Source organism: Delphinapterus leucas, chromosome 2 (genome assembly GCF_059928025.1).
Source record: "Delphinapterus leucas isolate spDelLeu-1000000601 "Yukka" chromosome 2, BTC_Dleu_Yukka2, whole genome shotgun sequence".
Lineage (NCBI taxonomy): Eukaryota > Metazoa > Chordata > Mammalia > Artiodactyla > Monodontidae > Delphinapterus > Delphinapterus leucas.
This window is the reverse complement of record NC_143130.1, coordinates 39,080,593-39,108,271: the sequence shown is the minus strand read 5'-3', so window position 1 is coordinate 39,108,271 and position 27,679 is coordinate 39,080,593. Positions and strand designations below refer to the sequence as shown.

Sequence of the window (27,679 nt, the reverse complement as noted above, 5' to 3'; positions counted from 1 at the left end):
TAGCTGGTTATTCAGAAGCACAGGTGACACCCTGGGCTTACAACTGAAGTCTGAAGTTGGGGGGATCTTGCAGGACTGAGCCCTTCACCTGTGGGATTGGATGATTCCTCCAGGTAGGCAGTGTCAGAATCGAGTTGCATCGCAGGACACCCATCTGGGGTCTGAGAAGTGCTTGGTGCTTCGGGGTACCCCTCCCCCCCACCCACATGCATGTTGGAAATTGGGAGCAGAAACCTTTTAAAACTCTTACTGAGCATGAGTCACCTTACTCCCCCTCTCTGAGGGCTCCAACCAGAGTCAGTGACACTGATGGCTGTCAGACACACCCTGGGTGCAGGAGCCGGGCGGACACCTGGGGAAGGAAGACTGGCAAGGCTGCGTCCTGGGGCTACACCTCAGGCTGTGAAGCAGCATTGTTAGAGATGTTTTCCTTCTCTAAACAACATCTCCATTTTCAAGGAAACTGATGTTTCTAAAAGGTCATCTGGTTTGGCAGCCCTGCAGCGCCAGAGGGGAGAAAACTGAAGGCCAGAGGGGAATCTGCTCAACCAGTAGTAGCAGCACCGGATCCCTCAGCAAACAATTACCTACTGAATGAGAAGAGCATTGGACGCGGCACCCATGGCGCTGCGGGAAGGACCACATTACCTTTGTCAGCTGCTGCTCCGAGGAAAACCCCAAACCAAACACCGTGTTGGCTCTGCTGTCGGCCCACTGCCCAAATTTCTGCGATGTTTTGGTGAAAGTCATATTGGGTGTGATTGTGCTGTTTATGATCACCTGCAGCGAAACAGCCCAAAGAGTCGACATTTAAACACTGAATTAGACACCAAAGTAACTCCTTAAAAACTCCTCTGTTGGCAAAGCTAGTAGGTAAAGCCTGCATCCCCACTGTTATATCTGGTCCTGAGTTCTTCCTCTCCTGGCACATCCCACGCTGAGTCATATACACACAACCATGATAACAGGCAATTGCAGAGACTTAAAAACAGACAGTCAGCCTAAAATAAGATCTCACAGGTTATCAGTGGGAGAAAGTCTCTCCTAGGTAGAGAACAGTTTCCAAAACTGCTACTTATTTCCCCAAAGCTGTCGCACATCCGATCGCCCTTAATGGCCAGCCATGTCACACATCCTCTGAAGAACCACGCTGCCTACCTTTTTAAGTGCCTGGAGCCCCCGGGGTCCAGCTCAAACCATTTAAAATTTCCATGAGCAATGGGGGCTTGCTGCTTCCCCACGGGAAAGAAAAGGTACACTCTAATTGGGATAATTTGTGGAGGGTTAATTTACAGACTAATTAGACAGGTGTGAGCTGGGTGTATGGACAGTGCAGGGACCTGGTGCTAGCTGCTGCCACCTCTCCTTGGCTTTAAAGGATGAGGGGGTGAAGAGGCTATGGGATGTGGAAGGAGAGAGTCATGGAGCACAGGCTCCCTTAACGAGAGAGGAGACCTTCTGTTGAGGGACACACCAGCACATGGTAACCTCACAAGAGGGGGAGCCAGTGGGACAAATGCCCTCGCCTCTGCCGTTCTGACTTCCCGCCACTGGCCAAACCCAACCAGAAGCCAGAGGCCCCACAAGCCCACTGATGTCATCTGCGGGTCAGCCCCTCAGGGACCAGAGCAGGGTGAAGAAGAGTAGAGGATGAATGTGGAGGTAAAAGGATGATATCCAGCACACAGTACATTCATTCATTCAACAAACATTCACTGAACATTCACCATATACCTGGTATTCTGCTAACCAAAGACACAAAGAGGAAGGAGTCAAGATTCCTGGTCTTCAAGTTGCAGGTAGTCACGAAGAGGGTAGAGACACGTAAGTAATCACTAAACAATTGATCAGTGTTATAAAGTATCAATAACAAGCTCACTCGGTAGAAATCCTTGTCAGCCTGAATACTAAATACTAAATTACTGAAGACTAAAAAACTACTTATATCAGCTCTTAAGTCTTACAACAAGCCTATGAGGTATGACTACCACCTTCATTTCACAGGAGAAACTGAGTCGGCAAGTAGCAAAGCCTAGAGGTAAAACCCAGATTGTCTGACTCAAAGTCCTGTATTCTGAACTTCTGTATGACGTGCTTCTCCTGTTCTTGCCCCAGCTATGAAGTACTGATGCCTTCACCGCACTCCAGGTTGCTTTTCCTTCCTGTGCTAGTTCCTCTAATTCTCAAGACTGTGTGAGCTAAGACACTTTTATCACATGTTTTTCAGATAACTGAATGCAACAGTTAGTAAAGAGCTCTGCCTGCTGTCACTGGACACTATCAAGAAATGGGGGCAGGGCTTCCCTGGTGGCGCAGTGGTTGAGAGTCCACCTGCCGATGCAGGGGACACGGGTTCGTGCCCTGGTCCGGGAGGATCCCACATGCCGCGGAGCGGCTGGGCCCGTGAGCCATGGCCGCTGAGCCTGCGCATCCGGAGCCTGTGCTCCGCAACGGGAGAGGCCACAACAGTGAGAGGCCCGCGTACCGCAAAAAAAAAAAAGCAGCACGACGGACAGCTAGGGCAATCAAGCCATTAAAAAGTGGTCAATCCCAGGACCCTCTTCTTTCACTTCCCACTAACATGGAAACTCTGTCCTGTGCTACGCTTGGCTCAGCCCACCAACACCAAGTCCTCCTGAGAAGCTGGGCAGATCGAAGCTTCTAAGGACACATTCCTTCTGTGCGTGTTCCTCTTGGGTTCCCAAATCATTTCTGGCTAACTGCGCTTGCACCTGGAATCCACCTTATTGCCTGTTTCTCTTTGAGGCTCTGACTCATTTCTGACTTTCACCCTCCTCAAGCGTGCAAGAAGAAGTGAAAGGAAGTGGACACATATGACCTTTTGTCTACTCTGGGTCTGCTACGGTTGAGTGCCCAGTGCAGTTATGTGAATGGGAGGGATATTCTGGGGGTGGGGGTGAGGAGATGGGACCTGAGGGAGGCTTAGTTCTGGGCAGGTGAATGGACCCCTCTCTTGTGAGACTGGAGAGAATGAGGTAGGTTGAGTTTGACGGACATAAGCTACAAGCTCAATGTCACTAGGAATGTGGAAACTGCATTACCATTACTACTATATACTCACCAAATTCAAAATATGTCTGATGATACCAAGGGTGGGGGTGAGGATGTGGGGCAATGGGTGCTCTTACATATTGGCAAAATCACTTTGAAAACTAATGTGGCTTTCTCTGATAAAGTTTAAAATGCACATTCCCTACCACCCAGCAATTCCACTCCTAAGTATATATCTGAGACAAACCTTTGCATAGGTACACAAGGAGAAATGTACAAGGATGTTCACAGTAGCAGTGTTTGCAAACATAAATGTCCACCACCAGCAGAATGGATAAATTATGGTATATTCATACAACGAAATACTACCTAGCAGTGAAAATTAACCAAAGCTATAGGTATCAGCACGGATGACGACAAAAACTTAAGTTAAAAAAAAGTCACAAAAGAAGACATACAGTATAGGTCTCCGTATGATTCTATTTATGTAAAAATCAAAAACAGGCATAACTAAATAATATATTTAGGGCAAGGGTCAACAATTATAGCCCTCAGGCCAAATCCTGCCTGTTTTTGTAAATAAAGCTTTATTGGTACACAGCTTCACCCATTCAGGTACATATTGGCCTCTGGCCATTTCCTTGCTATTGATACAAAAGAAAAGTTGAAGAGCTGTGAAAGAGCTTGTACAGCTCATAAGAAAATTACTATCAGGCCCTTTAGAGAAAAAGTTTGCCAACTTCTGGCTTAGGGATATATACACAGGTGGCAAAAGTATAAAGATAGGCAAGGGAATGTTTAACACGAATTTCAAGAAAGTGGTAACCTCTTGCAGGGTGGACGGTAGGTGCCTCTATTAGGGAGAGGTCCAGAAAGGGACTTCTGAAGGACTAGTAAAGGACAGACTTCCTCAGTTGGGTGTTGGGTACATGAGTATTTGCTTTGTTATCAGACATTAAATGGCACAGATAAACAGTTAAAAATAAAGCACATGCAAAGCTGTAACAAAGCTGTCAGGGAGACGAATCCCCCGTGTGAGCAGAAGCTTGTGAAAAGGGAAGGCGGTGCCCTGTGCATGGGGACACTGGAAAACCGTGTTGGGGTCAGAGGAAGTGGCTGGACCTGTGGGTTCTGGCCTCAGGTAAGCGGGGGGAGGCTCAGCAGACTCTGGGGTCACAGGAGTGGAGGATGTCACCCAGCAAGAGGGGACAGAGTTTCAAGGGAAGAGGCCTGGGTAGAAAATGACTTTAGAAGCACCAAGGCAGGGCCTGAGGAGTGAAGGCATGCAGAAGGGACAGTCAGGAGGGAACAAGGAAGAATGAGGCCTTGGGTGTGGAGAGAAAGGGCACGCATGGGTGTTCGATGAAGCAGACGGACTCAGCAGGACCAGAACTGGTGCCTGCCTGGGGACTTGGGAAGGCCGGGGTGGGGGGGCCAGGGGGGCAGGGGAGCACCCTTAGAAAGTGAAGCTCAGAAGGATGAAGGGGTTGCTTTAAAGCACAACCTTTAATATGGGCTCCCGACCCCTATGCCCACCCCCTTCCTCTTTTTTGTGAATTCTCTCTGAAACGTTCATGGAGGAAAAAAAAAAGAGACTCCCCAGTAAAAGACTCAGTTCCTGCAGATCACTGGAACCCGCTTCTCAGACAATGCACAGAGCACATGCAACCAAGAGGTACCTGGAAGAAGCAAAAAGCTAAGCTCCTCCAGTCCCTAGTGCAGCTCCGGCTTCAGAGGAAGCTGGAGGCAGGCCCCCTGGTTCCTATTCAGGGCAAGTCCCCAAATCCACGGAGATGGAAGTCAGAACGCAGAAGAGGCTGGGGACGAGTTACAGCAATTAAAAGACTTGTTGCCTGCTTCCAGAAAAGGTATTAATAGATGCTTTTATTCTTTTTTTTTTAAAACCATAGTCAGGGAAGAAGAGAAACCAACATTCATTGAAAATCCTACTGTGTGCTGAGAACCTTCCATACGGCTGCTCCCTTAACAGAAGGTGCTCTGTATTTATGCAAAAGGGGAAACTAAGGACTTCGTTGGAGGTCCAGTGGTTAGGACTTCGCCTTCCGATGCAGGGGGTGTGGGTTTTATCCCTGGTTGGGGAGATAAGATCCCACATGCCTCATGGCCAAGAAACCAAAACATAAAACAGAAGCGATATTGTAACAAATTCAATAAAGACTTTAAAAATGGTCCACATCAATGAAGTGAGAGAGTGGCATGACATTTACACACCACCAAACAAATGTAAAATAGATAGCTAGTGGGAAGCAGCCACATAGCACAGGGAGACCAGCTCAGTGCTTTGTGACCACCTAGAGGGGTGGGATAGGGAGGGTGGGAGGGAGACGCAAGAGGGAGGATATATGGGGATATATGTATATGTATAACTGATTCACTTTGTTATACAGCAGAAACTAACACACCATTGTAAAGCAATTATACTCCAATTAAGATGTTTAAAAAAAAAAGTCCACACCAAAAAACAAAAACCAAACAATGACCAAAAAAAAAAAGAGGAAACTATACTGATGGGTGGAGGAGGGGACCCTGACTGTGTTCTTGAAAGCAATTTCACATTCCCAGACAAAACACCAAACAAGTCTGAGTTTCGGAGGCTTATATCCTCCAAACCATTGTGATTAGGCAGAACACGGCGGGTGCTGCTAAATATCTGTAGAATGGATGACCTCTAGGGTCTCTTCCAATATAGGCTTCTGTGATCCTATAAATAACTGAGAACCCAGGGCAGGGGAGGCATCCAGAGCACCCGGGAGAAACACCTGCTCCAGGCAGGTCTTGTCCACAGGGGCAGGCAATTCCTCATAAGGATGGCAATGATTAACTCAGTCTGTAAAGAGTGCCAACAGCACAATGAAATCAAGTGCTGCGACGGCTCAATTCACAAATGCTCTGGAAATGGAGTTGGCTGTTCCGCACAAAAACTCACCATCAGTCACACGGCTGTTGGTTGCGGCTGTCGGTGATGTGATGGCTCACATCAGCGCTCTGGGAAGCTGGGAGACGGGATGTGCCCTCATGTGGCTCCCATCTGTCCATGCACAGGGCTGACCCTGGGTGACATTCTGAGTTTTTGGTCCTGGTTCCCTCTTGGCGGTGATCCTACTCTTGCCCACTGTCCCGCTGCGGACACGGCACACCTCCTGCAGGCCTGGAGAGGATGTGGCCAGGCCTGACCTCGTCACCCACCCATGTCTATGGCGTGGCCCACTCTAGCTTGATGCTGAGACTCCAAAGATGGGCCAGGCCCGTTCCTCAAAGAGCACAGTCTCCTGGTAGCCCCGCCCCCCCCACAGACATGGATCCACAGAACCCCCAGGCAATGCTGGAGCTACGCACCACAGTATTCCCACCCACGTATGTCTTGAGCAGCAGCTGCGACTGACACATGAAATACTTTCCTTGGAAGAAGGAAGAAAACGTCTGCACACAGATTTTTCCTACGATGAGCAGCACCAAAGGGTCTCAGGGGAAGGAGAGGGCTTCCCCGCATCCTTCCCCAAGTAGAGCACGACCAACGCTCGGACGGGAAGAGGAGCTTGCTATGCCTGGTGTGGAACGACAGCTGCTAAAGCTGCTGGCTGCACCTCCTCCCTTCACGGGGGCCCATGCTCTGTGGGCTGCCCGCAGTTGACTCAGCGGCTGAGTCCACCGTGGTCTTTGCTCACAACCACCTCCAAGTCCCTTCCACACCAGCAACCTGTTCCTGAAGCACATCTACTCCTTCATTTGGGAGGGGCAGAGCAGCCTCCCGCCTTGGGAGGGACAGCTGGCCCAGAAGCACCAAGCAGAAGACGTGACATGGCCAGGCCAGGAGAGAGAGGCAGGACCGGGGGCCCTAGAACAGCCAAGGTCAGAGGTGTAGCCAAGACAGCACCCCAAAGGCTAAAAGCATCTGACCATCTGTCATCTTAGTTCCTTTAACATTTGGAATCAAAGGCCTAAAACAAAGCGGGGTTGTCCCAACGTGGTGGAACGCAAGGATGAGGATCCAGGGGCAGGGGTGGGATGCAGAGGGGCAGCGGACAAGAGCCCTGGGACAGCGCGGCACTGGCATCAGGTCAGCAGACTGCGCCCTACTCCAGCCCCTAGGGAGGAAGGAGACCCATCTGGACTATTGGGGCAGGGCAGAAGCTGGGGCTGCGGGGATCAGGAACTCAGCCATGGGTGGGGAGGAGGAAGGTGCAGAAGACCGGGCAGTGTCAAGAGCTGCCACCACTCTGGGGAAATCACCATCCGGAAGTCCTTCTCCATGTCTCACCTGACCTGCGGAGCAGCTGGAGGCACAGGATCTGACCTAGACCTGGCCTGTTGGTTTTGCACATTGTTGCTGAGCAGCTCCAGGCAAGGTCCAGCTGAGCTGAGGAGGCCTGGGGACCACTGTCTGGTATTCTGTGCTCCAGTTCTCAGGGCAGGACAGTTGCCACCCACCCGCGGCCCCAAGTGCCAGGCACAGGCACTAAACAACTAAGGCTGGTCCCTACCCACTCCCCTGGGCCTTATGCTCTGTCGCAGGACACTCCCTTTTGCAGAACAAGGCCCCATCACAGTGCCTGTGCCCCGCTAGTAAGGCAGGAACTCCGGGTGGGCTCCTGGAATGCCAGGTGGTGTGGCGCTTAGGAGGCGTGGCCAGAGGGCCGCGGGCTCCATTGCTGGATTCCAGTGGCACCTCACAGCCTGGGTTCCCAATTCCCACTCTTTAAGTGACTCCGTAACTTGAAGGATCCCCCGCACTGAGCCGGAACTAGCTCTATTCTTCAGCCGGGGGATAGCCCACCCTCCTCCACCCACCTGATTTCTCAGAGCTGGCTCGTTTGGCTCGGACCCCACCACTGTCACAGCCTTCAGGAGCTGCAGACCCGTACAACACAGTGGCTGACACACTGACAAATTACTCAAAGCCCAGCTAATAGGACTAAAGCGCTTCCTCTACAAAAGTGCATTTTATCTGTATTTAAATGTGTCCTGGGATAACTCAACTGACAAAAGTGCAAACCCATCTCAAGGGATAGCAGATGAACTCACAGAATCTACAGATAAAAGAAAGCAAGTCAGCTTGATTCACCACTGCTAGCAGAACATCCTGGCAAGAGCTGAGAAGATTCCAGCTCAAAAGCACAGAGAAGGAAAGTGGTAATACAACCGCCATATCACCATGTCTCCCAGAAGAAAAGAAATAATAAAGGCATCTTTCAGATAGTCAATCCTCAAACACAAGGTGCCTACCTACTATGCACCAGGCGCTTCTACAATTCCTAAGCGCTCATCAGAACCCTGGTCAGTGGAGGCTTCCTGTGCCTCCTGCTCTGTGGTTCTGGGGTTGTGGAGGGAGAAGCCCACAGCCAGGCCCCATTCTACTACCCAGCCCTGACCCAACTCCCCAGGAACGCTGACCTAGAGGCAGATTGCAGGCGAGAGGAGGCCAATCAGAAGGCTACTGCAACAGTCTGAGCAAGACTGTACCAGGACAAGAGTTATGGCCTTGAAACAAAGCATTAGGTATAAACGTGAGACACTTCAAAGACAGATTCATTTTACCAACGAAAAAGGGAATGACTGTGCTTTTCCATTTCCTTCTTTCTTTCCTTCCTCCCTCCCTCCCTCCCTCCCTCCCTCCCTCCCTTCCTTCCTTCCAGCAACAAGTGACTGGGAAGTGAAAATGGAGAGGTGGTTTAGAGGGCAAATAGGGGAATTCAGCTTCAGATACACTGAATTTCAGGTGACAGCAGATTATCCATGTAAAAATGTCCATCAGGATGAACACAGATTAAAGACAGAAAAGAAACTATAAAGCATCAAGTCTACTTTTTTTTTCTTTTGTAAACTTGGTGATACATCTACTGATAATCCTTCTTTATTCTGCTCCCATCATAATGTGGCAAAAATATTGAGGAAGACAGCAGAATAATGAAAACACCAGGAAAAAAATTATCTCAAGAAATACTCCAAAACCATTTAATAAAATTCAACTCCCATGCCTAATAACACCAAAACCAGACTAGTTACAATACCCAGTGCTGCCGGGGGTGCAACAAGCTGGCATTCTCATACATGCTGGAAGGCAGAACTCTTCGGAAAGCCATTTGGTAATAACCATCAAGAGCCATAAAGCGTTAATATCTTGACCTATAACATTACTTCCATAAATCTATCCTAAGGAAATATCCAAAAGGCAATAGGCATGATGACCAAATGAGGTTATCTGTTTCATGAAGATGCTCATTATCTATAATAGTAAAAAAATTGGAAGCCACTTCAGTATCTAACCATAAGGGGAGAGATTAAGGACATTATAGGTTCTTGGTGGAATTATTAAAATAGCATTAAAATGCTAGTTATGAAGACAGCGTGCTAACAGGGAAATTTTTTTTAATTTGCCATAACTTTAAATGAAAAAAGAAAAAAAGCGGGATCTGTGATTATAAAGACATGATAACAATAACATCTCTGTTAAGGTGGCAGGTTTTGGGGTGCACCCTTTTCCCTCCACTTTTCAAACGTATCGTATTGCTTTTCATGAAAATAAGTGACTTCAAGTGAGCCGGCGAGATGGTACCTTGGCTCCATCCACACTGATGATCCGATAGCTGTTCCTTGTGACATCGTAGAAGTAGGAGACTGTGACAGCCTGCTTGCTCGCAGGCACCCAGTTCTTCTTGGTGTTGGGGTCGATCTGGAAAACGTGGGCTCGGGTGGTGAAGATGGGCTGTTCTCTGCAAGAGGAGAGATGGGCGAATGAGTTGATGGAACTTTATGTATAATTTATGATTTCTAAGCCACCTAAGATTTTAATCATTTATGGAGAAAGATACTTACGCCTGAGAACAATTAAAATAAGAAAAGGGAAGAGAGGAGAAAAAAAGAGACACCAGCAGGAGTAGTTACTGAAACCCAACACCCTGAAGCTGCGGGGCAATTGGCCTAATGAGAAATTTGCTTAAAAGGCAACTCCCAATCCAAGAACATGGTATATCTCTCCATCTATTTGTATCATCTTTAATTTCTTTCATCAGTGTCTTATAATTTTCTGCATACAGGTCTTTTGTCTCCTTAGGTAGGTTTATTCCTAGATATTTTATTCTTTTTGTTGCAATGGTAAATGGGAGTGTTTTCTTAATTTCACTTTCAGATTTTTCATCATTAGTGTATAGGAATGCCAGAGATTTCTGTGCATTAATTTTGTATCCTGCTACTTTACCAAATTCATTGATTAACTCTAGTAGTTTTCTGGTAGCATCTTTAGGATTCTCTGTGTATAGTATCATGTCATCAGCAAACAGTGACAGCTTTACTTCTTCTTTTCCGATTTGGATTCCTTTTACCATAATTCAAAAAGAGTCATGTACCAAAATGTTCATTGCAGCTCTATTTACAATAGCCAGGACATGGAAGCAACCTAAGTGTTTACTGACAGATGAATGGATAAAGAAGATGTGGCACATATATACAATGGAATATTACTCAGTCATAGAAACGAAATTGAGTTATTTGTAGTGAGGTGGATGGACCTAGAGTCTGTCATACAGAGTGAAGTAAGTCAGAAAGAGAAAAACAAATACCATATGCTAACACATATATATGGAATCTAAGAAAAAAAAAAAAGGTCATGAAGAACCTCGGGGTAAGACGGGAATAAAGACACAGACCTACTAGAGAATGGACTTGAGGATATGGGGAGGGGGAAGAGTGAGCTGTGACAAAGTGAGAGAGTGGCATGGACATATATACACTACCAAATGTAAAACACATAGCTAGTGAGAAGCAGCCGCATAGCACAGGGAGATCAGCTCGCTGCTTTGTGACCACCTGGAGGAGTGGGATAGGGAGGGTGGGAGGGAGGGAGACGCAAGAGGGAAGAGATATGGGAACATATGTATATGTATAACTGATTCACTTTGTTATAAAGCAGAAACTAACTAACACACCACTGTAAAGCAATTATACTCCAATAAAGATGTTAAAAAAAAAAAAAAAAGAAGGCAACTCCCGGTGCAGTGTTTTTGCATCTCCGTCAAGTGTCCTATTCTTTTTCTGACATCCTGTTGGCATTTTTAGGATTTTGCAACAAATTCACTGGGGAGTGGGGAGGATTACGCAACAGTTCTAGGATTTTGCAAACCATTTGTGACTTCATATTATATTTCTACTAAATACTTCTCAGGTTTGCAGCATTTTATGAATGATGCATTCATTTATAACTGACCGAGCCTTAAAGTTCTATGTTTCCAACTTATAAATCTTTGGGTTTTATGTAATGTTCATCAAATCTCTTTTGTTATTCTTGCCTCTGTATTGTTGTTGCTTTTTCACTCACATGCCTGTAAATTCTTCATGCAATTATTAACCGAATTAGCACAGTATCTATGTTTCTTTCTGTTGAGTGAGGAATTAATTAGATCTTGACAATAAGCACTAATAAGGCAGGTGGATAAAAATTGTAATGGATTTCACTGCATTTCATATTTTAAGGTATCTGCTTCACAGAGTAACACAAAATAAATCATAGACTCATTACAAAATATGATTTTTTTAATATAATTATTTTTGAAGAAAGGGTCTTCAGGCAAACTGGCTCGAAAATCCTTTTAAGTGGTCCAAAATAAGACAAAATGGGTAGGGGGAAGCCAGCAGGATGTAAAAATAATCCCATCATTCATAAAATACTATAGATTTAATAAGCACTTATTAGAGGTATAAAATTAAATCAAAATCAGAAAAATTAAATTTTTTTAATCCTCATAATGTCAAAGAGATGACATAAAAGGATACCCAAGCGGAAACAAAAAATAAAATCAAAAGGAAAAGTTAATTTTAAGTGTTCCCGTCTCTCGATGGAGTGGTTTTAGGTAAAGCTGTCTTTCAACCCATCCTGGCTATAGAAGGCTCATTAAAGAGAAAAACTTTTTCCTAGAAAAGCAAATTACTATTTATTTGAGCCTCATGCAAGGAATACTGAATAACACCATGAATACTGGCATTAACCATCAATTGTGGATGTAGATAAATGCAAAAACTTTTTCATGACTATTTCTCTGAATCAGTAAAAGCCAAGGACATGCTCTTCCTGCTACCTCAATGCAGCTGTTTCTAGAATCCAGCCTTCCAGACGGACACAGCCCAGCATTCCTAGCCCCCTGAAGCTTCCCTTCTAGGTCCCAGGAGCTGGGCAAGAGCCTCTGGGGTGTGGATCACTAGGCCGTTTGTCTTCCCTCAACAGTGACCAAGTTCACCCGCCCACTCAATTCTAAATCAGCACCCTTCCAGCCGCAGGGTGACAGCTGTAGAAACAAAAGGAATATTCTCACTGTAATTTCCTGCATCTGTTGTCAAGAGGGGCCAGCCCATGGGGGAACGTGTGTGCCTGTGAATACCAGCGCTCCTAATCAATCCACGTGGGGAAGCCTGACATCTGCATCCCCCAGCTGTGGTACAGCAGCCCTGGCACCATGTTTTGCTAATCATCCAAGTACAGCACCATAAAAGAAAGCACTTGCTCACATGGAATTCTTCTGCATATTTAAGAGGAGGGAGCAATTGAAAGGGCAGGAATACAGAAGAGGTTTTTAAAAGAACCGAATTATGCAATGTGTACAAATATTGAATCATTACGTAGTGCACTTGAAACAAAATAATGTTAGTATGTCAATTATACCTCAATTTAAAAAAAGAATTGAATTATGCTAAAATCTCTGCCTCTCTTTTACAGAGCACTATGAGCTGGGCAGGGACCCATGGTCACCCAGGAGCCCTCCCAGGGGAAGCAGCCAGACTTTCGGTTCTTCCCTTGTGTCCTCCACACCGGGGAAGAGGGACTGGGTCTAGGTTTTAGGACCTTTAGACCAGTGTTTCCTAAACCTCTGAGAGGAATTAGCTGGGGCATTTAGTAAAAATACAAATTCCTGGGCCCCAATCTATCCCGGCAGGAACCTGGCTGTCCAGGGATGGGGCCTGGGTAGCTCTATTTTTAACAAGAGCTACAGGTGATTTTTATCCTCTAGGAAGCTGGGGAGATACTCACATTAGACATTATCAGACACTCTAGAAATAATGGAAGAAGTCACCCCTACAGCTGTCATCTCTCCTCCAGAATGACGGAAACGACTCCAAGACATCCTTCCACAGCGTGAAGGGGACAACAGAGGGACAGAGAACAGGATCTTTGGGTGCAAAGGCTGGGGGGAGGGGCATGGAGAGGCAGAGGTGCTCTGGTCAGGACAGACAGCAGCCTGTGGTGGTCAAGCAGCGACCTTCTGAAAGTGCTCTGTGTGCCTGAGGCCTACAGGAGCGAGGGAGTAAGGAAAGCAAGGTGGAGAGGGATGCTGGGGGAGGGACAGGGAGACAAGAGAAGCTGGTAGAGATTTCTGACCACGGATAAGCCAAAGCCACAAGTCATCTGCTTGGCATGATTCAGGTCAAGGTGAGCATGCAGACAAGAAGGACCCCATCTCCAAATCTGTCCGCTCAGCTCTGTGGATGGAGTGACGCCATGGCGGGACCCCAACCAGAAATGCAAGGATGTTGGGAGACACGGTTGGCTCAGCTGGCCATACCCTCAGTGGCTGCAGCCCTGGTCCCGTGGTCACGCCTCTGAAGGGGAAGTGGCTGCTCCAGCGTGGAGACAGCACAGTGACCCAGGAAGGGAGACCCACAGACCCCATGCTGAGGGTGGGCACTATGGGAAGAGCCACAGCCCTTCTGAGGTCAAAGACCTGCGATCCTGAGGCCTGGGGACCTGGAGGTCAGCTTGGCACAGCTTTGAGTCCAGAAAACTACCCACAGTACTGGGATTTCCATGTGAATAACCAAGTCCTTGGCCACTGGAGAGTTCTATTTTATTCTTCTAAAATTCAAAAATCGAATGGTATTTAAAGAAAAAGAAAAAAAAAAGGGGGGATGGAAAGAAAAGCCAGTTAATACTTAGCTGGTATTTAGTTTAAAGCCAACTAATATTTACTGAGTATTTGCCATCTGCCAGGCTTCACATATGAGCTCTCATTTAAGATCCCAATGATCCTATGGGGATCCAGGTGGGGAAAGGGGGCTCAGAGAGGCCAAGGCCTTGGGTTACACAGTTAGTAAGTGGCAGATCTGAGCTTTGAAGTCAGTTCTAAGTGACACAGACAACACCCCCCCCCCTTAGCCATTATACTCTCTTCCTAAAATAATACCTGTCTGTAGTAGGCAGTTCTGATGTGACTCCTGTGATCCCCTGTGTAATCCCCTCCCTGTGAGCATGGGTGGGACCTGTGACTTGCTTTTAACCAACAGAATGTGGTGAAGGTGACAGGAGGTCACTTTGAGCAAGTGACAGAGGACTGTGACTTCTGTCTTGCTAGCAGACTCCCTTGACTGACTCTCTTGCTGGCTTTGCTGAAGCAAGTTGCCATGTTGGGGAGGACCATCCCACAGCAACTCCAGCCAGAGAGGGTGACCTTCAGCCAGAGAAGAACAGAGACCCTTAGTCCAATATCCTTGAGGAACTGAAATTCTGCCAACAACTGCTTAGAAGCTTATCTGTCCACACTCGAGCCTTCAGATGAGACCCCACTCCTGGCTGACACCTCGATGACACCTCCTAAGAGACCCTGAAGCAGAGGACCTAGCTAAGCCATTCCCAGACTCCTGACTCACAGAAATGTGTTTTTTTGTTTGTTTTTGTTTTTCTGTGAGTAGGAATCAGGTCTCCTATTTTTTTATTAACAGTTTTTCAATAGATAATATGTGAACATGGTACAAAATTTCGATGACACCAAAGGGCATACGGTGAAAGGCACAGCTCTCTCCTGTCTCTATGCCTTCAGTTCTCTCCAGAGGAAACACTTATGTAGTTTTTGAATATATCTTTCTAGATGTACTTTATAAATATCTACTGGCACTTATGGGAAGTGCTTGAAGTAACCTACCTTTGTCTCTGAAATCTTGGCCTTCAGCCTGCTTTCAAACCCATTGCCTATAAATTCCCTTTCAGGTCATAACCACTCTGCTTTCAAAACCAGGTAAAGGCAATGCAGATATATTTTATCCTTTTTTTTTAATTGCCAAAAGGGGTTATAATGATGAGAGCAGACCCACATATTTTGATTTAGACTACAGCCCTCTAACCCGTTAATTCTTTGTTTCAACAATTGTCCAGGATATACACAGAAATGTGTTTTAAGCTACTAAATTTGTAGCACTCGATTACACAGTGATAGGTAACTAACATATTGACCTTCACAGAAAATTTACTGCACCCCAAGCAGACTGTGTATGTTCTCAGAGGGTTAAAACCCTCTGGACAGAGCTGTGAGTGGGCAGCATTCTCCACGTAGAAAACTAAAGGTCACAGGGTGATTTCAGGCAACGTGGACAGCAAACCTTTACATCTTTATGAGCAAAATCAGAGAACAAACCTCACCACAAAATACAGAAAAGCAGACCCCAACTCTGAAAGAGCACCTTGCCCTACCCTGAGAAACTAAAAGAGCTGGAACTAGGACACAGAAGTCAGTTCCTGGAAGTGTGCAAATCAGTATAAATAGAAAAATTCAAGAGAAGCAGAACTTTCCAAGCCAAGAGGCCACCTTTCCTTCCCAGCAGGGAAAAGCTGAAGAGAGTGTGTATCAGAGAACAGAAATTACCTTCATACCCAATTTTATTCTCCTTTCTTTGGTGTTTGATGCTTAGGGAGTATATTTCAAATATACTCCCATTCCTTCTTCAGTGCTTTAAATAGAAAGCAGATGTTTCCGGATGGCAGAACGTTTCTTTAGGCAGACAATAACAACCTACTGTTCCCTTGCATAGTCTTTTTAGAGCTGAATAAACACCAATTGTTGCTCATTGAACACATTTTGGAACCTGACAGTAATTGTCCCCAAGAATAATTAGACACTGTGAAACAGACATATGCCTGGAATATGAAAAACACTCGGCAGACAGACCACTCCCCCTTTGAACGATTTCTGGCTCCATGTGAAATGATTCTGCAAAGAACTGGCATGACTACTTTTTGCAGAAAAAATAAAATAAAAATGATATTTTAATTTATTATAATCCCTCACTTGCAATGTTCACCAGGCTTTTCCTGACAGGAACCTGTAAAACCTCATGATTCTTATTATTCCTGCTTCTACCTGCTTTGAATTAAAACAAACCATTCAGACATTACCTTACAGACATTTAAACATGTTTCAGAGTCTCAGAGGATGCCCTAATGAGCTTACCTGGCTTGACTCTTGAATCCTTCCACACATCATTCATACAGCACCAAGAGAAAGGTGCAGCCCCAAGCTCGATGGGCATGGCACTGCCCACCCGGCTTCAAAGACCTTCCCTGGCTCTATGCCCCATAGGACCAGCTCCAAGTGCATCAGAATGATCCACAGACCCCTGAGCACCTGTCCCTGTCCCCTCACCAGACAGGCTCTGCTGCTTTTCGGCTAGCACTTCCAAAGCACCTGCATTTTCACATGACCATGCACATGCCCTTCACTGGGGCCAAAATATCCTTCACCCTTGACTCGCCAGAAAGGCTCCCACTAGTCCTTTGAGTTCTACCATAGCATCTTTTCTTCTTTTTTTTTTTAAACTTGGGCAAGGTAGTTATCTTTCTCTCTCTTTTTTTCTTTTTTCTTTTTTTTTTTAATATTTATTTATTTGGCTGTGCCAGTTCTTAGTTGCAGCACGTGGGATCTTCACTGCCTCAGACTGGATCTTTAGTTGCGGGGTGCTTGATCTTTTAGTTGCAGCATGTGGGATCTAGTTCCCTGACCAGGGATCAAACCCAGGCCCCCTGCATTGGGACCACGGAGTCTTAGCCACTGGACCACCAGGGAAGTCCCCTACCATAGCATCTTGAGACGTCTAATTTGTGCTCTCAGGATACAGGCCCTGGACTGAGCACCTGTCATGAGGGAACAGAAGCATGGGCTCATCAGGCTCTCAGCCCTCATTCTAGATGCTCAACAGGCCCCTAGTTGGCAGGGTCAAATCCCTGAGCCCAGGAAAAAGATCTGGGGGAAAAAGGAGATAACAGACAAAAGGTTTAGCACAATTCTTTCATGCAAAGAATCTACCAAACTCACAAGTATATTGTAGTTCTACTTTCACACAAAATCCCCATAATAAAGTTACCATTATTTGCAGATAATAGTATCACACATCTAGAACACCTAAGAAAATCAATTGAAAAAGTGAATAGGAATAATGAAATCCAGTAAGGTGACTAGGTACAAAATTACTAATAAAAAAATAACATCAATAGCCTTTCTATATATACAAACAACCAGAGAGACAATATAATAGATTTTAAAAGATCCCATCTAGAGTAGCAGCCAAAAAGATACAATTTCTAGGAATCAATTTAAAAAGTAAGCAAGATCTGCACAGAAAAAGTAAAGATAACTTCTCAGGCATACAAAAGAAAACTTTAATAAATAAGACATCCTGTTCTTAAATGAGAAAAGTAATATACGCAGATGTCAATTACCCCTAAATACATACATACATTTAACAAAATACAAATATCAACAGAATTATTTTTAGAACTACACAGGGTTATTCACCTGGAAAACTTAACATGAGAGGACAGCCAAGAAAATTCTGAAGATGAAGAGCAATGAGGAGGTTTAGCCATAATGTAGGCAGATATTGAAATGTATTACTATAAAGTTACAGCAAATGAAATGAGGAGCTATGAGCAAAGAAATAGACAGACTAATGGAACAGACAGAATCTAGAAGCAGAAGTCCAAGGAATTAAGTATATGATGTAGGCAGTATTACCCATCAGTGGGGACACAGAAACCATTCCGTAAACCCTGTTAGAACAATGGACCAGCAACTCCCTGGGGAAAACCTGCACCTGCTGGACCTTAGCCAGAAGTCCATCTCCTTGTCTGGTCTGAGCCCCTTGAAGGGGGTCACAGCAGACCCATTCTGTTGAAGTGATTTCCATCTGTCCCAAAACTGCCCAGATTAACAAAGCTGATAAGTGAGAGATATCACATAAGTCACATTTGTCACAAATCTTCTTACTCCACCGACTAGGGATTCCCTTTTTGGGTCACATTTACATCACGGAACAGAATGAAGAAAGTACCCCTGATGAACACTGACAGGCTTTCTTGATGACACTACCTTTATCATAGAGGGCTTGACAGTTTTTCAGGAGCTCTCAACCCACGTTCTCCTGCGGGTCTCCTGTGATGTGGGTTTGCCTAAGTTCTGGGACTGGTTCACAGGCTGAGGGCTGCCCCAGAGGGCCCATGAGGTCCATTGCCATGTGCTTTGGAAAAGGGTCCGTACTCTCCAAAAGGGGTGGTGGGCCCAGAGCAGTGGGTGAGGATCCCAGTGGTCGGGAAGGGGAGAGGCAGAATTTCAGAAAAGCAAATCTGTGATGGAAGGCAAGTATTTGTATGGGGTGGGTGAGGGGCTTCTCTGAGAATGCAGGATAGGTAAACATATGATGGGAAGATGAGACCAAGGACGGGATCAAGGAAGAAAATAAAACTCACCAGCAACACTGCAAGGCCATCTCGTGTTCAAACAGCACCCTTCTACTCCTGCACAGAAATTCCTCCCCCTCCTCCAAACGTCCCCCTCTACCCCCGGCCCAGAGTCCAGCAAATCTTCTGGGTTTAGCAGGTGAGGGGAAAATGACTCTGCAGACATGAGAGGTGTGCTCAGAGACTGGCAAGTGCTATTTGTGGCTACAGGAGTGGGTGGCAAGAGATGAGGCCTGGGGACTTCCCATGGCTAAGACTCCATGCTCCCAATGCAGGGGTCCCAGGTTTGATCCCTGGTCGGGGAACCAGATACCACATGCCCGACGCAACTAAGAGTCTGCATGTCGCAACTGAAAGATCCTGCATGCCGCAACAAAGACCCGGTGCAGCCTAAATAAATAAATAAATAAATAGGTTTAAAAGAAGAGATGAGGCCTGAGAGTGGGCTGAAGCCAGACAGCCATGGATTCTGAATGACACGCTAAGGAAACTGGTCTTTATCTTGGGGGCCACCGTCTCCAACTGTGCTCAGTGGAAAATTTATGTCAAAGCTATTTTCTCTTCCAAATACAGTCTAAGAAATATATATGTAGGAAAAGTGTTAAAGGCACTTGGATAGTTGTTCTCATAATTATGGGATATCATCATTAAGAGACTGTGTTCTCTATCCAAGACTGCTGGGTCACGGGTGACGCACCAATGCCCGTCTTTTGAGTTGCACATGGGCGTGTCACCTGCACTTACAAACCAGCCACCGAATCAACAGGCATCTTCTATGCATGATATTTCATCTATGGAAGGTATCCTAGGATTTCAACATACATTTGTGATTTTACTCTATATGTGGTATATTGAACATTTATACTAAAAAAAGTCATTCCACCTGAATCTATGTGATAAATGGGAGTTTTAAAACAAAAAGCAGAGTTTTATGATTCACCTGCTATGAACACCAAAAGCCAAGAACCAGAAAACATCCAAGTGATGATTTCTAAAAAGTCAGGTGGCAAGCAGCCAAGTCATAATGATTAATGATTCCTGGGACAGCTAATTCGAGAGAGTGCAAAATATTGCCGAAGGAGCAGTTTGCGTTCTTCCTTTTGCTGTAACACATCTGTGCACATAGATTTTCCTGTTACACTGCAATGCAAACAAAATATAGAAGACTTTATTCTGCGTCTGCTATGAGGGTATGACTTGGCAACATCATTCCTAATTAAGCAGATATGATTTTCTTATAAGACTGGAAAAATAATGTTCTCAATTTTAAATGTTGAGGGCTTTTGTATTCATCTACAGTAAACATAAAATGGGGGGAATGGGGAGTGACTGGTAACAGGTTCAGGGTTTCCTTGAGGAGGGAAAAATGTTCTAAAATTAGACTGTGTTGATGATTGTACAAGCTCTGAATATAGTAAAAAGAAATCAATGAATTGTATATTTTATATAAGTAAACTGTACGGTGCATGAGTTTTATCTCAGTAAAGCTGGTTTTTTTTTAAAGATCAAGTGTAGAAAAGGATAAGAGGGAAAAAGACCCAAGTTTTCTGGCTTGGGCAGTTGAGAGGAAATGTGAGTCATGATGAGTGGACCTTGCCTGTGGACCATCTGGAAGAGAAGTTGGAAAGCAAATGGGGGACTTCCCCGGTGGTCCAGTGGTTAAGATTCCACGCTCCCAATGCAGGGGGCCCGGGTTCGATCCCTGGTCAGGGAACTAGATCCCGCATGCCGCAACTAAAGATCCCGAGTGCCCCAACTAAGACCCAGCGCAGCCAAATAAATAAATAAATATTTTTTTTAAAAAAAAAGAAGGCAAATGGGACCTCTTTTCAGGGTGACTCTTCAAGGTTAGAAGACTAGACTGGGGAACCCACTGCAGCAGCTGAGCAGAAATCACAGGTGGATGAAACCACTCAGGGTGAGTACACAGGGAGAGAGGAGGAGAGGGACAACCCAGCTGGCGGACACCCAGGACAGGGGCAGGAAGAGGACCCATCCTTAGAGATGAAGGACAGAGGTCAGGAAAGCAGCAGGGGAGCCAGGAAAGAGCAGCAGAGCTCAAGAGTCCTCAGGGTCATTCAGGCTGACAGAGCTTTCCAAAAATCCAGTTGGCTTCGTATCATATTGGAAGCCACCATGTAGCCCAACCTTTATCGGGAAAGGAAAACAAAGTGGTGGACATACGAAATATATACCAAAACGACTTAACAGTCCTTATTTCACGTCAGGAACATAACAGGGTTTGGTTTTAATTCTAGTTCCTTTCTTGGCTCTTTTCACCTGTCAGAGACAAAGCTGAAGAAGAGGAGGGCGGCTCCACAAAATCGTGCTGCTTCTCTTTGTTGAGAGTAAGCGGGGGGCGGGGGGGGGACGGGGGGGACTTCCCTGGTGGTGCAGTAGTTAAGAATCTGCCTGCCAATGCGGGGGACATGGGTTCGAGCCCTGATCCGGGAAGATCCCACATGCCGCAGAGCAACTAAGCCCGTGCGCCACAACTACTGAGCCTGTGCTCTAGAGCCCGCAAGCCACAACTAATGAAGCCCACACGCCTAGAGCCCGCGCTCTGCAACAAGAGAGGCCACCGCAATGAGAAGCCCGAGCACCGTAACGAAGAGTAGCCCCCGCTCGCCACAACTAGAGAAAGTCCGTGCACAGCAACAAAGACCCAACGCAGCCAAAAAATAAATAATAAACTTATAAATAAATTTATTTAAAAAAAAAAGAGTAACGGGGAGACTAGTTCAGACTGTGGAACAGTACATGCTCCCTAGGAGGACCTGATTGTCTGTGTGACCTTGGCCAAGTCACTTCCCTCAACATTAACAGAACCACCTCAAGGGACTGTTTAGATTAAATGTGATAATATATGCAAAGTGCTTTCTTTCTTTCCTTTTTTTTTTTTTTTTTTTTAACGTTTTGGCCACACTGCACAGCATGTGGGATCTTAGTTCCCTGACCAGGGATTGAACCCGCGCCCCCCACATTGGAAGCACTGAGTCTTAACCACTGGACTGCCAGGGAGGTCCTGCAAAGTGCTTTTTTGTTAGTAATAGCAGCCAGTTAAAGGAATATTATGATAATATATTAATTACACACGTGAGACATCACTGCAGGGAAGACAATCCCCTTTTCCACCTTAGACAGCTCAATATGCCCAAAGAGACCTAGCTCTCTCTCCCTGTTATCACCAGCAAATTAAACAAAAGAGAATCTTCAAAAAGAATAACTGTGCACTTTCACAATTTAAAAAAAAATGTTATAGCTTAAAAAATTTAGAAGCCTGGGATTTATTTTTTCCTTTACTGGCAAATTAGTACTAACTATGGCAAACTGGTTTTGTGGTTCATTTTTGTCTTTTGGGTTCTTGGGTAGCAGCAAGGGGGATCCTAGTACCAGTTCTAGAAACCAACTGCAGTTAAGTATATAGCTTACCACTCTGAATTTGGGTTCAGGGGGGAAAAGCTCTTTTTGTTTTCCTAGGAACCACTCGTGTAAAATTAGAATCGCATGGTGTGAAGAGGCTGGTAACTTGCCAAGTCAATTGCAAAAGATGTAAAATACAAAACCAAAGGTGCAGACATACCTCAAAAAAGCATCTGTGATGTATTCATTGACACTATCAGTTGGTCTCTCAGGCTAATAGATATTTTATGTGTGTATTATAATACAAAATTTTCCACAAAAATAGGTGGCAAGTATAGAGTCACCAGATTTGGTGTGCGCGCACACAGACACACACATACATATACGCAAATACAGAACTGGCGAAATTTAAATTTCATGGATAATTTTAAAATTATTGTCATTGCGCTATAATTCAGATATCATAAAGCTCACCCTTTTAAAGTGTACAGTTCAGTGGTTTTCAGTTTACTTACAGCATTGTACAGCCATCACCACTATTTAATTTCAGAGCATTTTCGTCACCCCCAAAACCCCATTCATACTCATTAGCAGTCACTCCATTCTCCCCACCTCCAGCCCCAGGCAACCCCTGATCTACCTTCTGTCTCTATGGATTTGCCTGTTCTGGACATTTCATATACATGGAATCACAGTATGTGGCTTTCTGTGTCTGGCTTTTTTCACTGAGCACAATGTTTTCAAGGTTTATCCCTCATGTAGCATATATCAGTACTTCATTCCTTTTTATGGCTGAATATTAATCCATTGTATGGATATACTACATTTTGTCTCTCCATTCATTAGTTGATGGACACTTGTACTGTTTCCACCTTTTGGCTATTATTATCAATAATGCTGCTACGAATATCTGTGTACTAGATTTATGTGGCCATGTGTTTTCTTGGCTCTTGGGTTTATACCTAGGAGTGAAACAGTCATATGGTAACTCTATGCTTAGCTTTCTGAGGAACTGCCAGGCTTATTTCCAAAGAGGCTACACCATTCTGCATACCCACCAGCACTGTCTGAGAATTCCAACGTGCCTGCATCCCTTCCAGAACTTGTTATTGTCTGTCTTTTTTATTACAGCCCTCCCAGTGGGCATGAAGTAGAGGCTAACAGATACCTAACACATCTCTAGGGGGACAATGGTGTACTTGATGAAGGTGACCTACACCCTAGGTAGACAGACAGAGTGTGTGCCCACTCTGGGCCTCCACTGTCTTACTTGGGTTGTTGCTATCCCAGGGAGGAACCCACCTCACACTAGGCTGCCTATTTCAGGGTCTCTTATGAACAGGAGAATTTTTTTAATGCTTTTAGAAATATTGAAAACACAGAAAACGGAGGTTTCGAGAGAGGCAAGGAAGGAGTTCAGTAAATACTGAAGCAAAGGGTTTTTAGGTAAGGCAACCTTGGGAGATACAAGCAAAGCTGTAGATTGTGGACAGGTCACATCTCAAAGACTAGGAAGATGTTCTCGTGGGCTCTGCCATTCTCCCCTTGTCTGGAGTGGCCTGGACAGAGTTGAAACTCAGCATCCCTGCGGGCTGCGGAGAGGTGGTTATGGAAGTCCCCAGTGCCTCAAGAGCATGTCTACTGTTCTTGCTTTGCTTCCAAGCTACTCTGACCACCTCACAGAGGCTTGAGCTACAAGAAGAGAGCTCTGGATCCTTCCAGAACTTCTCTTGTGCAGCTGGAAGCCCCTTGGCTGCTTCCGGACAATGGTGCCTGCTGGTGCCTGCTGGGAGAGACTGAGAGTCTGACTTAGAGTCTACCTACAGCCCAGATCACCCCGCCTTCCTGCCCCCTTGTCTTGGCCACTGTCTTTGCTTCTGTGCCCAACAGCAGCTCTCTCTCAGGCTACCTTCTTTAAAAAGCTACAGAAGCCACTGCTTAGAAGAGTAAACTACGACAGGCAGACGGTAGGTTACACAGTCAAGCTCTACATGCCTTAGGGAACGGTTCTTGTCCCAGTCCCCCTGCCTGAATCCTTTTCTCTAGACTCCCAGGTCCAGGTTCCCTGCATGGCAGAGTCCCTCAGCCTGGGGAGCCTCAGGTGCCATCTCTTCTGGTCATTTATTCAAAAAGTGTGCTAAGACTGTGGGAAACAGTTGGCAGTTCCTCAAAAAGTTCAACACAGAATTACCGTATGATCCAGCTATTCCATTTCTAGGTATATACCCCCAAAGAACTGAAATCCGGGGCTCAAACAGATACTCGTACACTAATCTTCATAGCTGCGTTATTCACAATGGCCGAAAGGTAGAAACCCAAATGTCCACCAACAGATGAATGGATAAACAAAATGGGTTACATACATATAATGGAATATACTATCCAGACATAAAAAGGAATGAAATTTTGACATATACCACAACACAGATGAACCCTGAAAATATGCTGCTAAATGAAATAAGCCAGACACAAAAGGACAAATAGTATATGATCCCACTTATATGAATCAAACAGCCGAATGCGTAGAGACCGAGAGTAGAATGATGATTACCAGGGGTTGGGGGCCGGAGAGAATGGGGTGTTACTGCTTAACAAGTACAGAGCCTCTGTTTGGGACGATGAAGAAGGTCTGGAGAGGGGCAGCAGTAACAGGCTCACGACACGGTGAACGTTCTACATGCGACTGAACTGCAAACACACTTAGAAGTGGTTAAAATGCTACTAAACTTTGGGATTTCCCTGGTAGCCCAGTGGTTAAGACTCCGAGCTTCCACCACAGGGGCGAGGGTCGGGGAGCTAAGATCCCACAAGCTGCGTGGCGCGGCCAAAAATAAATAAACAAAATTTTTTTAATGCTAAACTTTACGTTATGTATATTTTCCAACAACAGTGGCAGAGTGTGCTGGGATGGAGCAGGCCTCAGGAGGACGGGGCAGGGAAGAGCAACCCTGAAGAACAACAGCTCAAACGCACCAGAGGGAAAACTGCAAACAGTGCGCATTGAAAGGGCAGGTGGAGCAGAGGTGGGCAAGCTGGGCAAGCGAGAGGGAAGCCAGGGAAGACGGCCAACACCAAGCCCGGGAGCTCAAAGCTTCAAGGAGGGAGCTGTCCAGAGCCTCTAGCGGCTCCGAGGATGCTGAAGACTGCAGAGAGCACAGTGACACAAAAGTGTCCACAGCACTTGACAGCAAGTTGTACCTTCTCAGTAGAAAAGAACTGTGAACTAAAACAATGAGAGGTTTTTCAGCATCAAACTGCAAAGACTAAAAAAACAAAAACAAAAACCACTTGCCTGCTGAAAAAGTTCTGGAGATGGATGGCAGTGATGATTGTACAACAGTGTGAAAGCACTTAATGCCAGTGAAGTGCACACTTAAAAATGGTCAAGATGGTACATCAGGGACTTCCCTGGTGGTCCAGTGGTTAAGACTTCACCTTCCAATGCGGGGGGTGCAGGCTCAATCCCTGGTCAGGGAGCTAAGATCCCACATGCCTCGTGGCCAAAAAACCAAAATTAAAAAAAAAAGATGGTACATATGTTGTGTACATTTTACCGCAATTAAGAAAAAAAGATTAAAAACAAAATCCAGCCTGCTAGAGTGGAACGCATCTGTCTCTTTTACACTACTAATGGGGTATGACCGGGAGAGCTCTCTGGGAGGCAATTTATTGAATCAGTAATAAATTGATTAAAACTGCATTCTCCTGGGACTTCCCTGGCGGTCCAGTGATTAAGACTCCGCGCTTCCACTGCAGCCAGCATGGGTTCAATCCCTGGTGGGAGAACTAAGATCCCACATGCTGCATGCGGCCAAAAAAAAATGCGTTCTCCTGAAGCCAACAACTCCACTTTTTTTTTTTTAACTTCTTTATTGGAGTATAATTGCTTTACAATGGTGTGTTAGTTTCTGCTTTATAACAAAGTGAATCGGCTATACATATACATACATCCCCATATCCCCTCCCTCTTTCGTCTCCCTCCCACCCTCCCTATCCCACCCCTCTCGGTGGTCACAAAGCACCAAGCTGATCTCCCTGTGCTATGCGGCTGCTTCCCACTAGCTATCTATTTTACATTTGGTAGTGTATGTATGTCCATGCTACTTTCTCACTTCGTCCCAGCTTACCCTCCCCCTCCCCGGGTCCTCAAGTCCATTCTCTACGTCTGCATCTTTATTCCTGTCCTGCCCCTAGGTTCTTCAGAACCATTTTTTTTTAGATTCCATATATATGTGTTAGCATACGGTATTTGTTCTTCTCTTTCTGACTTATTTCACTCTGTATGACAGACTCTAGGTCCATCCACCTCACTACAAATAACTCAATTTCGAACAACTCCACTTCTAGGAACCTATTCAAGGGCAATAAATGAGGACGTGCAAAGGTATGAGGGCAAAAGGACAGTCACTGAAGATCTGTTTATGACACACACCTCCCCTGACAAACACACAATCCTTGTAAATAACCTAAATGCTCCAAAATGAGGGACTGTTTAAATCAAGCATAATATACCCATGCAAGACATACCACTCAGCCTTTAAAACTTGTAGTGCTTACTAACATGGAAAGATGTTCTTTTTTCCTTTACCCATCATGATTTATTCTTTACTTCATTAAATTATCATTCAATGATTTACATCCAGAAGTTACTGGATAAGGAGGCCAACAGGTGTTCCTGAGTACAGTCTGTGTCCCCTTTCCTTCTGAACAGAACCAGCTAGGACTTGAAGGGCTTCAGTGTCACTCAAAATCTCTTCTTCAAAGAAAACAAAACAAACAAACAAACAAGAACTCACAGGTTCCAGAGTTCCAACAAAAGCTCGCCAACACTAGGACTATAGATGTTACTAAAGACATATAGTATTAAAATGAAAAGAGCTTACAAAAAAGCATCCTACTAAGATCTCATTCTTATAAATATGCATACTAATAAAAATATATATTAACTTAGCAAATATCTACTCCACAGCTCCATAGGAGAGCTATGCTGACCACTGGGAATACCCCAGAACAAGACCACCACGGCCTCTGCCTCAGAATCCAGGGAGCTCTGGAGCTACCTGTGTGTGCATGAGGAAGACCAGGGAATGGTGACGACAGAGCTGGGGTTTTCTCTGGCAAAGGGAGAAATGAGGGTTATTGAATGCGTGCGAGGTGAAGACAGTGAGCCTTGCTACAACCTGAAATTGTGTCTGGGCAAGAGAGAGGCCGGTGTCGCTGGCTTCCCAACCTAGAGGTCAAGTGTAGAACCACCTGGACCAAATAAGACAGGTGTGAGAGGACCCCAAACACCACGGTTGACAGAGGGAGAGGGGTAGGTGCTCTGAAGAACTTTATACAGGGACTTCCCGGGCGGTCCAGTGGTTAAGACTCCATGCTTCCACCACGGGGGTTATGGGTTCAGTCCCTGGTCAGGAAACTAAGATCCCCCCATGCCGCGCAGCCAAAAAAAAAAGAAAAGAAAAGAAAAAAAAAAAGCACGGTGCCAAGAGTTAACATTATATTGTATACTTACCATTTTGCAAAGATCTTCTGTTAAGTGTTCTTATGTCACACACACATATAATAAGCAAGAAGGGCAGGAGGAAGCTTTTGGAGGGAATGGATTTGTTTATGGCATAGATTGTGGTGATAGTTTCGCAGGTGTGTTCTTATCTCCAAACTCAGATTGTGGTGATAGTTTCGCAGGTGTGTTCTTATCTCCAAACTCATTAAGTTGTGTACATCAAATATGTACAGCTTTTTGTATGCCATTTATACCTCAGTAAACTGTTTTTTCTTAAAAAGTTTAGCTAGCAA

At 45.3% G+C, this 27,679-nt stretch overlaps 1 protein-coding gene across 6 annotated transcripts in view; it reads right to left on the bottom strand.

Annotated features, from left to right (window-relative positions):
* HOMER2 (homer scaffold protein 2) overlaps positions 1–27,679 on the bottom strand; it is a 117,558-nt gene that overhangs the window by 58,056 nt on the left and 31,823 nt on the right. For all 6 annotated transcript variants that reach the window (XM_089906723.1, XM_089906724.1, XM_089906720.1 and 3 more), the window contains exons 2-3: positions 9,587–9,743; positions 649–780 (exon numbers count right to left, since the gene is read on the bottom strand). In XM_089906723.1, coding sequence (XP_089762849.1) covers positions 649–780; positions 9,587–9,743 — 289 coding nt within the window. The remainder of the gene's footprint in view (positions 1–648; positions 781–9,586; positions 9,744–27,679) is intronic.